Genomic DNA, 14,564 nt, shown 5'->3' with positions numbered 1-14,564 from the left:
ATCTATTTTTGAAGTGTACAATTCAGTGGTTTTTAGTATACTTGCAATGCTGTACAACCACATCACTATCTTATTCTATCACCCAAGTCTAAGTTAATATTAACATCAACCCAAAAAGAAACTATATTTTCTAATTTCCCCTTTCCCCCAACCCTTGGCAACCACTAATCTACTTTCTATTTTTATGGATTTGCCTGCTATGGGGATTTCATACAAATGGAATCATACAGTTTTAAAGCTTCCTTTGTTCATTTAGCATAATGTTTTTGAAGTTCATTCATATTGTAGCATGTATCAGTACTTCATTTGTTTTCATAGTTGGATAATATTCCATTATGTGGATATGCCACATTTTGTTTGTCCATTCATCCACTTTTTGACTATTATAAATAATGCTGCTATGAATGTGTGTGTGTGTGAGCTTTTGTGTGCCCATATGTTTTTATTTCTTTTGGGTATATATTGAAGAGTGGAATTGCTGGGTCATACAGTAACTGTGTATAGCTTTTCAAAGAACCACCTGTTTTCTACACTGGCTGTACCATTTTACATTCCCACAAGCCCCTCCCCTTTTTAAAAACTATTTTTCATCTTCCTGAATTTCTTACAGTGAATGTATATTGTTTGTATTTAATTATTAAGAACAATTTTGGAAATCTTGCCATTTGTGACAATGTGGATGGACATTGACGGCATTGTGCTAAGTGAAATAAGTCAGAGGAAGACAAGTACTGCATGAACTCACTTATATGTGAAATCTTAAACCCAGATTCATAATCATTGATACAAAGAACAGATTGGTGGTTGCCAGAGGTTGGGGGGTAGGCGAAATGGGTGAAGGTGGTCAAAAGGTATAAACTTTCAGTTATAAAATAAGTCATCAGATGTAATGTGCAGCATGGGGACTGTGGTAGCGTATTTGAATGTAGCTAAGAGAGTAGATTAAAAGTTCTCATCACACACAAAAAGTGTGTAACTGTGTGGTGATGGATGTTAACTAGACTTACTATGGTCATCGTTTCGCAATGTATACAAGTATAGAAGCATTAAGTCGTACACCTGGAACTGATATAGTGTTATATGTCAATTATATCTCTTTTTTTTAACCATTTTTTAAAATTGAAGTATAGTTAATTTACAGTGTTGTATTAGTTTCAGGTATACAGCAAAGTGGTTCACTTACACATATATATATTCTTTTTCAGATTCTTTCCCATTATAGGTTATTACAGGATATTGACTATATAGTTCCTTGTGCTATACAGTAGGTCTTGTTGTTTATTTTATATATAGTGGTGTGTATATGTTAATCCCAAACAGTATGGAGGTGTCTTAAAAATAGAGCTACCATATGATCTTGCAGTCCCAATCCTGGGCATATATCTGGAGAAAACTCTAATTCGAAAAGACACATGCACCCCAGTGTTCATAGCGGCACTATTTACAATACCAAGACATGGAAGCAACCTAAATGTCCATGGACAGATGAATGGATAAAGAAGATGTGAAGTATATATAATAGAATATTATTTGTCCATAAAAAAGGATGAAATAATGCCACTTGCAGCAACATGGATGGACCTAGACATTATCATATTAAGTGAAGTAAGTCAGACTGAGAAAGACAAATATCATGATATAATTTATATGTGGAATCTAAAAAAAAATGATACAAATAAAATTATTTGGAAAACAGAAATAGACTCACAGACATAGAAAACAAACTTATGGTTACCAAAGGGGATAGCAGCAGGGCAGGGGGCAGGGGAAGGATAAATTAGGATTTTGGGATTAACACATCTCAACTTGTAAAAAAGAAAAAAAAAGAACAATTTGGGAGGAGGTACCGCAGATACAGAGATTTAGTCATTCCTCAGGATTGTCATTAGTCCATGCAAGGCCCCTCTTTTATTTTAGTCCATCTTTTTCCTCTTCATACCCATTTCTTCATCCCCACTGATGATGCCCACTTCAACATGTTTGTTATATGTCTTTGGTTATCTATTTATCGACTGTTGCTTTGTGTCTGTGAGTGTTTAATATATACACGTAAATGGTGCTGTGCTGTGCTTCCTTGTTTCTGATCGCTGACTGCTGTTCTCTGCAGGCAGTTACCATAGCTTGCTTACTCATTTCCCTAGTGGTAGATGGCTGTTTTGCTTCTGCTCCAGAGCTATAGAGAATATTGCAGTGAGTATCCTAGTTACATGTCTTTCACTGAACCTGTACATAATTTTTTTGTGTGTGTGGTTTATTCTTAGAACTGAAATTTCTGGCCTCAGGGAAAATGCATACTCAGTTTAACCAAATATTGCCAAATTGCTTTTCAGAAAAGTTGCCTCATTTTACGTTCTCACCAGCAATACATGAGGGTGTTCCTTTCCCTGTATCCCTACCAACTTTTGGTATTATGTGTCTTTCTAAATTTTGCTGGCTTGTGGACATAAAGTAATTTCTCATTGTTGTTTTAATTTGTTTTTTTATGATTATTAGTGAAGTTAGGCATCTTCATAAATTTCCCTACCATTTGGGTTTTCTATTCTGTGAACCGACTGTTGATACCTTTGCCCATTTGTTTATTGGATTCCCTGTTTTAAAACTTAATTTGCTTATTCCTTTTATAATAATGATTATTAATGGATTTTGTTTGACTTTCTTACTGTAAATGCTGCTATAGTTACTTTTATTTTCATGTTAAAGGGGAGAAAAGCTGTAGAAATGCAAAGTCATAATAAAGTTAATTTTTGTTTTTAGTCCAGATGTCAGAGCATTCCTTCAAATGGACAGTCCAAAACATCAGTCAGATCCATCTGAAGATGAGGATGAAAGAAGTACTCAGAAGGTAGTAAGAGGAATTGTATTTTTTAACAGAAAAAAATACCATTCCCCAGAGATGAAATTATTGGCAACTTTAGGACCCCATTTACTTAAAACAAAGTAATTTCATCCATTGTAGATTTTCTACTCTGTAGAGTACATAAAAACAAATGTGTATACCTCTTACTTATCACTATTTCTTATAAAATTGATAAAATGAGTACTTTCTGTAATAAAAAGTAATACATGTTAATTAAAGAAAAATTTGAAAATAATTTAGAAGTATTACCCATATTATCAGCAACCAGACCTAGTAATTTTTAACGTTTTAGTGATTTTCTTTCTTATCTTCTCTAATATGTGAAAATTTTTAAAATTACCTAACTTTAATTATACAATATATAAAGTTTTGTGTTCTGCTTTCTTTGCTTTACATCTTACTTTTTGATCATCATATATCTTCATCATGATTATCACCATTGCAACTGTTGTTTTGAATTTTGGCCAGCAGGAAAGGCCTTTTCAACCAGAATATTACATACCTCTTCCTCTGCATTGTCAGGTTTTGAGATGTAGAGCAATCAGTATACATGGGCTGGTTGGTATCAACTAACTTTTATTGCTGTAGTTATATGTACATAATCAATACGTTTTCCGAAAAGAATAAAGAGTAGGATATTCTTATTTTTTTTATTAATTGTGATAAATATCGTAAGCTTGTGCCTTCTTATGAAGATATTTTCAACATTTACTTTAGAAAGTTATGTTAGAAAGGTAAATTACAATAACTTAACTCAGGATTATTATGTAGCAATTAAAAGTATAATTACAAGTATTATATAAATATGATAATACCTTTATAATTTAAAATTGACTAATACTATTGTTAAATATATACATGAAAATCAGATATGTACGTTTTTGTCTTTATAATGTCTTTTAATTTTGTCATGATTCTGTTTTTGTGATTTAAAAGGTAATGTCATGAGTTGAAACACTACTGTCCCACAGCTAAAAATCTTCATTTGAAAAACAGATGCGACTACTGGAAAGTAGTAGTTTTCCTTCTCTGATGCTCTAAGAGGATTCTCAGTTAAGAGAACAGATTTAACTCTTACGTCTGTGACATGGTTGCTCTTAGGACAATAAAAGGATATTTTAATTTTATATCTGTGCAGTCGGTCAAAAGAGAAACCACAAGCTGGGAAAACATGTAACAAAGTATAAGAAGGAATAATGTCTATGTAAAAAAAGCTCATACATATGGATTTTTGAAAAGAATGATATTTAGGACCCTAGTAGATAAAAGGAAAAGGGACATGAAGAAATACTCTTAGTAAACAGATATATGGGAAAATGTTCAACCTTGATGCCAGTAGCAAATGAAAGTTTTAAATGAGAGATTTTTTAATCTGCCAAATTAACAAAAATGTAAAGTAAATAAAATACGCCAGGACTAATAAGGGTAAGGTAAAATGGGCATCCTTGGGCATTACTGGTGTTGAAATTTATGCAACTCTTTTGGAAAGCAATTTGGCAACATGTATCAAGCATGAAAGTAATTCATGTCACTTAGGAGTTGATGCAAATGAAATAACCCTTCACAGAAAAGAACAAAGATGTTCATTTTAGTGTGATTTATAATGAAAAGTTAGAATCAGTTTGAATAGTCATCAGTCAAATAGTGGTTGTCCCTATATATTGTACATTTAAAAAATATTTCTAAAGATGATAATATTTAAAGTTTTGACATACCATTAAATGAAATCAGGGTTTAAAACTTTTTATGCAAACTTACACAGTGTGATCACAGTTTTTCGAAGTTATGCAAAGACTATATGAAAGTACTATAAATATTCGTAAATCGTCTGTTGGTAAGGTTATGGATTTTTAAAAACATCTTAATACTATTCAAAAAATATTTTAAAGAGTAAAATTTATGTAACCGTGATTTTCCATGTTTTGTTTGTTAATCATGTAGAGAGTATGTAGGTTTAGATCATGTAAAGAATGTCTTGCCTTGCTGTAGGAGAATGGTTTTTGAAGAAAGAACCAGACTAAGAGAAATTCCTGGGTTCTGGCTCCTCTTCTCCCACTGTTGACTTTCAATCTAAATTTTGTTTCTCGTTTCATCCATAAAATCTGGAACTTAGACTAGGATCTTTTCCTGTTTTAAAATACTGATTAAAAAAAACCTTTTCAAAAAAAAGAAAGAGCCGTATTTCATCTTACAGTTATAACTATTTTATTATTTTTTAAATTAAAATTTCTAGGAACTGCATCAGTTTTATTTTTATTTATTTTTTCTTCCAGTTTTAATGAGGTATAATTGACATACATCACTGGTATAAGTTTAGGGTGTACAGCATTATGATCTGACTTACATACATCATGCAATAATCACCACAGTAAGTTTAGTGAATATCTATTGATATCATCTCATATAGATACAAAATTAAAGAAATAGAAAAAAATGTTTTTCCTGTGATGAGAACTCTCAGGATTTATTCTCCTAACAACTTTCATATATAACATACACAGTGTAATTATATCTATCATGTAGTACATTACATCTGTAGTACTTACTTTCTTATAACTGGAAGTTTGTACCATTTGACTGCTTTCATCCAGTTCCTTCACTCCCCGCACCCCAGTTGTAACTTTTTTTTTTTTTTGCTGCACACGGGCCTCTCACTGTTGTGGCCTCTCCCGTTGCGGAGCACAGGCTCCGGACGCGCAGGCTCAGCGGCCATGGCTCACGGGCCCAGCCGCTCCGCGGCATGTGGGATCTTCCCGGACCGGGGCACGAACCCGTGTCCCCTGCATCGGCAGGCGGACTCTCAACCACTGAGCCACCAGGGAAGCCCCAGTTGTAACTATTTATTAAGGACTTCTGAGTGGATAATCAAATGAATTTAATAGCTGGAAAATATCTTGGAAGGCATCTGGACCTTCTTATTTGTAGAGAAAAAAACAGAGGCCAAGAGAAGTCAAGAAACTTATTCTCTTGATTAGTGTTCATTCTGTTAAGAAATATACCTCAACTTCAGTTTAGTGATTAGATGTAATCTTTAAAAATAATAGGTAGAGGGGCTTCCCTGGTGGCGCAGGGGTTGAGACTCCGCCTGCCGATGAAGGGGACACGGGTTCATGCCCCGGTCCGGGAAGATCCCACGTGCCGCGGAGCGGCTGGGCCCGTGAGCTATGGCTGCTGAGCCTGCGCGTCCGGAGCCTGTGCTCCGCAACGGGAGAGGCCACAACAGTGAGAGGCCCGCGTACCGCAAAAAAAAAAAAAAAAGATAATAGGTAGAGTAAAAAGTTATCTAATTACATACCTCAGAAATTTTCATTATTATTTCAGAAATGTGCTCCATTACAAAAACTTGCCAAGTAATTAAATCTTATTACATTTTAATGCAATTCAGGGGACAGGTTATCCTTGTTATTGTTTAATCCACACTTATTTACTTCACTTTCTTCATCTTATAGAAAAGTTGATTGAATAGAAAAATGATACAGTTCTCTGTACATTCATTAAAAGAATAAGTGTATTGAAATTACAACTTAGTTTGATTACATTATCAGATTGTATAGAATACTATATTTAAACATAATCATGATATATATAAGTCAAATCATTATGCTATACATCTTAAACTTATACAGTTCTATATGTCAGTTATATAATATCTCAGAAAAACTGGGGAGCAGGGGGAGATTACTTCATGTTAAAACTATGCTACAACAGGACAAATCTCATCTAATGAACCGGAGTGTTTATATATTTTTTTTGTCTTGAGCTAGACGGTTATGGTTCCTTTTATTTCTGTCTTCTGTGGATTAAAATTTTATTAAATGAAGATTTTTCATGTAAAGGTGTCAGTAAGAAATACATTTGATTTGTCACTAAAAAGTTGGTGCCAGTGTTGTTACTTCATACGAAATATACTTTAGATCTTTTGCCCTTTATTTAAAAAAAATAACTTGTATTCTGGAGATTGTCTATAAGTTACAAATGAATTTAAGTGGGAATATATATGACATATGTCTCTAATAAGAAATTGCTTAGGTAAAATTTGTTGATTCTGATGAACTTAAAGAGATGTTTTTAAAAGCTTACTTCATATCTATAGCTTATATGAAGTATAATTATATAGAGCTCTAGTAAAAGTGTACATATTTGAGACATCTCTGATTTAATTCTCTGAATGTATAAAGAATTTCATAGTGAATTTATGTGCAGAAGAATTCACTTACACTTGGGTTTTGTGAGAAGTGCTCACTGTAGAAGGATCACTAGATTAATCTTTTGGGATTTTGAGTTAAATTTCTAGTTGATTATTAGTGAGCTAGAATTTTAATTAGTTAAGTGGCTTTATGGTATACTAGGTGAGTAAAGATTTGCTTCTATGTTAATAACAGGGATTAAATTTACTTTGTTAACTGTTGTAAAGAGAAAAGCCTATCTAAAAATTTGATACTATCACAATGGTGGAATTAGGAAGAAAAGCACTCCTGGTTTTATGTATTTGCTTTAGAAATAAGTTTACTTCCTCTCAAATTAAAACTTTAACCCAGCATTTGCAGTCTTAATCATCATCATACTATCATTTCCTACCTTTAATAATGGCTTATTAAAAATATTTGAAAATTTAAAAACAAAAGCTATTTTTAACCAATTTTTTTAATGTAAAAAATGATTCCTCTTCAATTGTGGTTTCAATGCCCAGCTCTTCCAAAGAGCTTTCCCCAGTTTACTTCATTCATTTGCCAACTTTGACTTTGATTTCTGCCTTACCTTTTTCCTTACAACTGCTCTTGAAATTTATCATTAAAATGATTATGTTTATATTGATTGTGTATCTTTCCAAAAGGCTGTACATTTATTAAGCATTAGGGCTTTAGGTTTCTTTCATATGACAAATATCTGTGGTATGGTTATGTGTATTTTATTTAAAAAATATCCATTAACCGATAACTTAAGACGCTCCAGTAAGAATGTTAAATTCTTTTTTTTTTTTTTCCCATCCCAACAGCTACACTCTACCTCACAGAACATTAACCTGGGACCATCTGGAAATCCTCAGTAGGTTTAATTTGTTTCAAACAATCTCACTGGATTTGAGGAAGATTTTTTGCAAATGTGCAGATGTACATAATTATACCAGTTTAACTGGAAGCCTGTGAAATAGAACTATAGTTACAGTGAATATAATACTGTCGTATGCTTGCCTAATTTACTGCTCTAGCTTCTCCTTGTTTTAGTAGAGCTCCGAGGAGTTTTTAATCCACAGATTGTTGAATTGGGTTCGGCTATTTTGCCACTATTACTTTCCTGGTGTGTGTGTGGGGGGACCATAAGTCCTGGGAGGTACCTGGGAAGTACTCTGGCAAAAGCATCCGTGGAGGCCAAATTGTTATCCTCTTGGTGCTCAGTGTCACAACTCCAACCCTAGTTGTTAGCTTGTTCCAGAGGAGTCTTGATGGAAATTAGCATATGAAAGGCTATTAAATTTTCTTTATCCAGTTTCTCCCATAGTCCCAGATTTACTTGAGCAGAGGGGAAACATTTTGAGGAGTGACAAATGTGGACTTCATCTTAAGTGTCAACTCCAGCAGTTCACTGGAATACAAAGAAGGAGTCCAAGGCTACTTCTTGGCTCAGTTTGAGGAGTACCCTGACAGATGAGTGATAACTGCTGTGGGCTGGAAGAAGAATGTATTGTTGCTATCCTTACTTGTAATTATCCTCACAGGCTTATTGGATTAATTCTGAAGTATTCTATCTTTTATCACAGGACACTGTGCTTCCCCTTACCCTTTTGGTCCACTTAGAGAATGAGTATAGACAGGAGAAATGGTAAAGGAGACTAAGAAAGAATAATTAGTAAGGTAGGAAAACCAGGAATGTGGTGTCACAAAAGCAGGTGAAGAAAGGGAGTAAATAACTCTGTTGATGTTGCTGCTGGGGCAGGTAAGGTGAAGATTGAGAATGGACCCCTGATAGGTCATTGGTGACCTCTGTGAGCAGTTTCAGTGGTGCGGTGGGTAGAAGACTGACCGGAAAGGGTTCAGGAGAGAAATATAGGAGGGGACATAGGAGGTATAGGAAGTATCGACAGTGATTTTAGACAACTTACTTGATGGGTTTGCTGCAAAGGACAGCAAAGAAACGGGATGGTAACTGGAAGAGGAAATTTGGTTTTGAGCATCTTTTCTATCATTATTGCATTGAGCTTGTCAGGCAGCACAAAATGGAAGTTTGCTTTCAATTAGGGTTCATCACCAACAGTTAACAGTGGGGCCTTGAGTATGGCCTCATTTGGCGCGTTTACTGCTTGAGGGATTTGCATGTTTTTTCACTATTACGTTCGTTCAAAAAATTATTTCAGTATTTCAGCATATCATTAAAGAACAAAATAACTAGTCCAAAGAGCAGGTTCTTGAAGAAGAAAAACATCTAAGCTTAGTTAAGTATTTATCTCCCTAATCTTGACCTGTTATTATTTAACCCAGACCTGGTGTTACTCTTATGTTTGAATTGACTGTTTCTTTCAGTAATGAATTGAAGGACGTTTAAAATCTAAATGGAGTCATTTCACTCTCCCTAGTACAACTTAGGAATTCATACCACGTTAAAGAAAACAGCTCTTGTGGCTGCTTAAGTTCATCTTTCTGCAGCCACGTGCTTTTGCCTGTATATAGCCAATGCTGTTTGTACCTGAGGTGCAGATAAATAACCTTCTGCCTTCTGGACTCCTGGCTTTCCTACATTACCATCCACGAGAATAAGTAGAGAGTTCTTTTATCTTTAACATACAAGTGATATGTATGCAAAACACTGTGATGACCTTTTTCTCCATCAGAAAATCTTCTTAGTGATTTTACTAGGTATTCCAGCTAGTAACTTCCTTTTCAGAATAATTAACAGACTACTTAGTCCTTGCAATGTGTCACTAACTTATATAGTTACTCAGTTTCCTCATTAAGAGCATTGGTGAGGTTTATGGTTAATAAAAGTGGTTTGCTACCCTGAGTTCAAAACGATAGAGAAATGATAGATAGATAGATAGATAGAAAGAAAGAAAGATCTTTCTCTCCCAAAGAGACTATTATTGAAGTCCTTCTTAAGCCAAACATAACAAGGCTTAAATAAAATTATAAAATGTCTTATCTAATCAGAAAGTAGATAGTATTACTGTTCATTATTACCTATTTTATATTAAAGATGAGATACTACCGCTGTGAAAGCTGGAGTTATCATGCTGAAGTGTACCCAAGATTTACCTATTAAAGAGTGAGGTGCTAAAAAATGTTGAAAAGTTAACATCTTTCCATTTCTAGGAGGCTAATTCTTGTCATTGTTCATTTATTTCAGTGCTAAACCAACAGACTTTGATTTCTTAAAAGTTATTGGAAAAGGCAGCTTTGGCAAGGTAAGAGTGTTTTTATTTTTTCATTCAGTAAGTAAGTACTTAAGGAATGTATGCTTTATACATGCAAGACCACGGGGCTTGTTGGTATGCAGGCTATGGAATTAAGATGCTTTCTCTGCCTTCAAAGTACTGACAGAATAATTCTGGATACTAAGCATCTACTCAAATTCTAACCCAAAATTTATTTGTTGAATAAGGATTTTGTTGCGCTCCTATGTGGCAAGCACTGTTCTGGGGCCTAGTTAGATAGTACTGAACAAAAATAACATGGTTAATATCTTTGTGATGCTCACAACCTAGTGGGGGAAATAGTCAATTAAAAGTTATGCAGTCAAGTAAATAATTACATGTAGCAATGGAGCTACGAAGGAAATGAAGACTAGAGTCAAGAGACAGAGGAAAATAGTCAGTGAGAGGAAAATCCCTATTTAGGTGAATTGGCCAAGGATGGCTTCTTTGAAGAGGCGCTATTTAAGTTGAGGCCGGAAAGACAACAGTGAGCAGCTGTGTAAATAGCAGTTGGAGAAGGAAAGGGAGGTTTGAGGACGCTGTCTCCCTTCATGCAGTGAATGTCAGATGAAGCACGTAGCTTGACAGTGTGACCGTACCAAGCAAGAAGAATCCCTAAGGGCAGAAGCATCATAGGTGGAGTTGTCAGAATCATCAAATATATTTAAGTTATGTTTTGCATTATACTTCAATCTGTAGTAAAAATAAATATGTACGTGTTTAATTATAGTGTGCTGTATTCATAGCTTTCAGTATATCTAGATGTAGTTTTTTTTTCTGAGTTCCCTAGAGACCAGAAACTGCGACCATAAAATTACACCCATGTGTGTTCATTAATTCAGCAAATGTATATTTGCCACCTGCTACATGCTGGGCATTGTGCTAATAATATAAGCAATAGAAAGTTCGAAATAGATCTTGCTCTCAAAATGCTCACAGTCTGTTGGAATGTTAGAGATAGTCTGTTGTTAAAAACAAAAAGCATTAATCTTTTGGAAACTTCATGTTTAGATCTAGAGTCTACTAGAAATTGCTTCTTGCTTATAATGTGAGGTGTAGGGTCGAGTTCATTTTTTTCCCTATGGAAGTTCAACTGATCCCACGCAGTTTATTGAAAAGGCTGTTCTTTCCCTACTGCTCTGCATGGTAAACTTCATCATATATCCAGTGTCTATATGCGTGGATCTGTTTCTAGATTTTGTTTTATATTTCTGTTTCTAGATTTTATATTTTGTTTCATTAATCTATTTGTGTATCCTTGCATGAGTACCACATTGTCTTGAAAATGTAGCTTGATATCCAACAGAACAAGTCTTCCCCTCCTTGTTCCTCTTCAAGAGACTATTCTTAGCTCTTTGCATATCAATATTAAATTTTAGAGTTAGCATGTCAAGTTCCATAAGATTCTGTTGGATTTTGATTGGGACCGCATTGAATCTTTAGATCAATTTGGGGAGAATTGTCATCTTAACAATATCAAGTCTTCCAGTCTGTGACCATGGCATATCCCTTTGTTAATTTAATTCATCTTTAACTTTTCTCAATAATGTTTTATACTGTTCTGTGTAGAGTTTTGACACATCTTTAATTCGATTTGTTCCTGTGTGTTTCATTTTTTATGCTGTGAAAACTGGTGTTAAATACTGAAGCTGAATATATGCATTACCTGTGACACATTGGTTCTCCTCCAAGCTATGTAGCCACCAGTAATTCAAGCACATACGTGCTAGGAAAGGCGTGTGCCAGAATGTTCGTAAGCATCATTGTTCATAATCTAAATGTCAGTGAGAGAGTGGATAAATTGTGTGTGGTATGTCTGTAGAATGCAGTACTCTGCACAGTGATGAAAATATGAAGACTGTGCCGCCTGCCACACGTGAACGCACATTACATAATTTAGAGTGAAAAAAGTCAAGCAGAGACCACTTTGTCTATGTGATTCTAATGACATAACATTCAAAAACAGGCAAAACCTAACTGTGTTATTGCAAATGGAAATAGTGGTTACCTTTGAGGAAGAACAGGGATGGATAGTTTCTGGAATGGGGCAAATGGGAGGCTTCAGGCTACTGACAGTGTTTGGTTTTGTTTTAACCTGGAAGTGGTTACATAATGTGCCCATTTTGGAATAATTTATCGAGCTGTAATGTTTACGAGTTTTTCTATATACGTGTTATGTTTAATAAAAATTTTAAATCTTGCAAAATGGTTGGAAACCAACAAAGTACAATAAAACAAAGAAAAGCAGAATACAGAAAAGAAGGAAAAGCAAGCAGAACTACAGATTCACAATGTATTTGAAAAATATACGTGATAAAGTAAAATAAATAATGGAAATCTCATATTTATTCTAAGCTTTTCTACAAAGGGTGGTCTTGGTTCCACTTTCCATTTGCCCATCTGTTTCTTAACCACCTATTTTCCACATCTACCAATCTGCTGAAAAAATGTCTACCCTTCAGTGTACCTCCTAATGGCCACATTCTTTGGATTACTTTCTTAGAATATACTTAAAGATGAACCAGTCAAAGTAGAGAAGTGAAGTTCAGGGCGGTGGGGAGCTGCCGAGAAAAGAAAAAGTGTAAGAAGGAAGGAACATTCAACAGAGTCAAATATTGTAAAGAACAAAAGCCTAAGAAATGAGAAAGATGCCAGCAATTGAACTCAGGACATTTTCACCCCGAAGATGTTTTGACTCCTTTTTTATGAATAACAAACATTTTAATTGATAGACTTTATTTTTTAGAACCTTTTTAGATTTACAAAAAAAAAAAAATAGAGTAAAGAGAAAGTTCAGAGAATTTCCAAGCCATCAGTTTGCTCTATTTAGTAACATGTTAGTATGGTACATTTGTTCCAGCCAGTGAGCCAATATTGATCCATTATTATGAACTAAAGCGCATCATTTATGCAGATTTCCTTGGTTTTTACCTAATGTCCTTTTTTTGTCCCATTCAGGACACCACATTACATTTAGTTGTCATGTCTCCTTAGGCTCCTCTTGGCTATGACAATTTCTCAGACTTTGCTTGTTTTTGAGGGCCTTGATGGTTTTGAGAAGCACTGGTTAGGTATATTGTGTATCTCTTTTGGAATTTGCCTGGTGTTTTTCTCATGATTAGACTGTGGTTACAGGTTTTAGTGAGGAAGACCACAGATGTACTCAAAAGTAATGCCCAGCATTGTCACTAGTGGCAGATCATCTCAAAACGTTTTAGAATATATCATCTAATAGTTACACAACTTGTAGGGTGTCTTGAATCCCTTAAAATTTGTTTGTAAACCTTTGAGTATGTCTGCCTTTTTTTCTGGGGCAAGATCCTCTAAGTTTCTTCAAATCCATGAAGTGTCTGCATGCACCCCAGCCCATTATAGAATCTCAGCTATACATGGTGCTTCTTGCTCTGAGTGCTTCTAAATTTGAAACCTGTAAGAGAAACCCAAATGTTAAAACAAAAATACATTTTGATCACCTAGAAACCATTTTCCTCTCCTTTTTTTATGTAGACATGAAATTTATAGCCTCAGTATTTTCTAAAGACACTCTTCAGGACTCAGGGCTAGCATGCATGCGCGTGCACGTGCGCGCGCACACACACACACACACACACACACACACAGTTCTCAAGCAGTATAGATTTTGACACTTAAATTTAGTAAAAACCTCAAACATTAGCACATTAAGTGACAAAGAAATGATGCCTGGCCATTTAAATCATCAACACTTTTTGGTTTTATTAAAATATCTAAGGAAAAGTGGAATTGGAGAAATAAATTCAGTAATTTTCAATTTTCAAAATAAAAACACCACATTATCTAGGTCCTTTGTGGACTTTATTTTTTAAAAATTTAAGTATTGACTTATCGATAAGTGAATTGTTCCTATCAAAACATTGAAATTTCTAATAGTAGGTACAATCTTTAACAGGTTCTTCTTGCAAAACGGAAACTGGATGGAAAATTTTATGCTGTCAAAGTGTTACAGAAAAAGATAGTTCTCAACAGAAAAGAGGTAAAATAAAATAGCTTTGTTTCTTCTAAACCCGTTTTCTCAGTTAACAGAATTGTTTTCTGGTGTCTAATACAAGCTGATTTTTTACCTTTTTTTTTTTTTTTAACAGCAAAAACACATTATGGCTGAACGTAATGTGCTCTTGAAAAATGTGAAACATCCATTTTTGGTTGGATTGCATTATTCTTTCCAAACAATTGAAAAGCTTTATTTTGTTCTGGATTTTATTAATGGAGGGGAGGTGAGTTTTATAATTAGTTTTCTAGTATTGATAATGTTTAGAAAAAAAA

The 14,564-nt window shown here is 34.5% G+C and overlaps 1 protein-coding gene across 13 annotated transcripts in view; it reads left to right on the top strand.

The window, feature by feature from the left end:
- Positions 1-14,564, top strand: part of SGK3 (serum/glucocorticoid regulated kinase family member 3) — a 111,334-nt gene that overhangs the window by 78,870 nt on the left and 17,900 nt on the right. For 12 of the 13 annotated variants that reach the window (XM_089899068.1, XM_089899065.1, XM_022595266.3 and 9 more), the window contains 5 exons: positions 2,755-2,842; positions 7,854-7,903; positions 10,196-10,253; positions 14,191-14,274; positions 14,384-14,515. In XM_089899068.1, coding sequence (XP_089755194.1) covers positions 2,755-2,842; positions 7,854-7,903; positions 10,196-10,253; positions 14,191-14,274; positions 14,384-14,515 — 412 coding nt within the window. The remainder of the gene's footprint in view (positions 1-2,754; positions 2,843-7,853; positions 7,904-10,195; positions 10,254-14,190; positions 14,275-14,383; positions 14,516-14,564) is intronic. The other variant, XM_089899060.1, reaches the window with a different exon arrangement.

This window comes from Delphinapterus leucas, chromosome 17 (genome assembly GCF_059928025.1).
Source record: "Delphinapterus leucas isolate spDelLeu-1000000601 "Yukka" chromosome 17, BTC_Dleu_Yukka2, whole genome shotgun sequence".
Lineage (NCBI taxonomy): Eukaryota > Metazoa > Chordata > Mammalia > Artiodactyla > Monodontidae > Delphinapterus > Delphinapterus leucas.
This window is presented reverse-complemented; position numbering and strand designations above follow the sequence as displayed.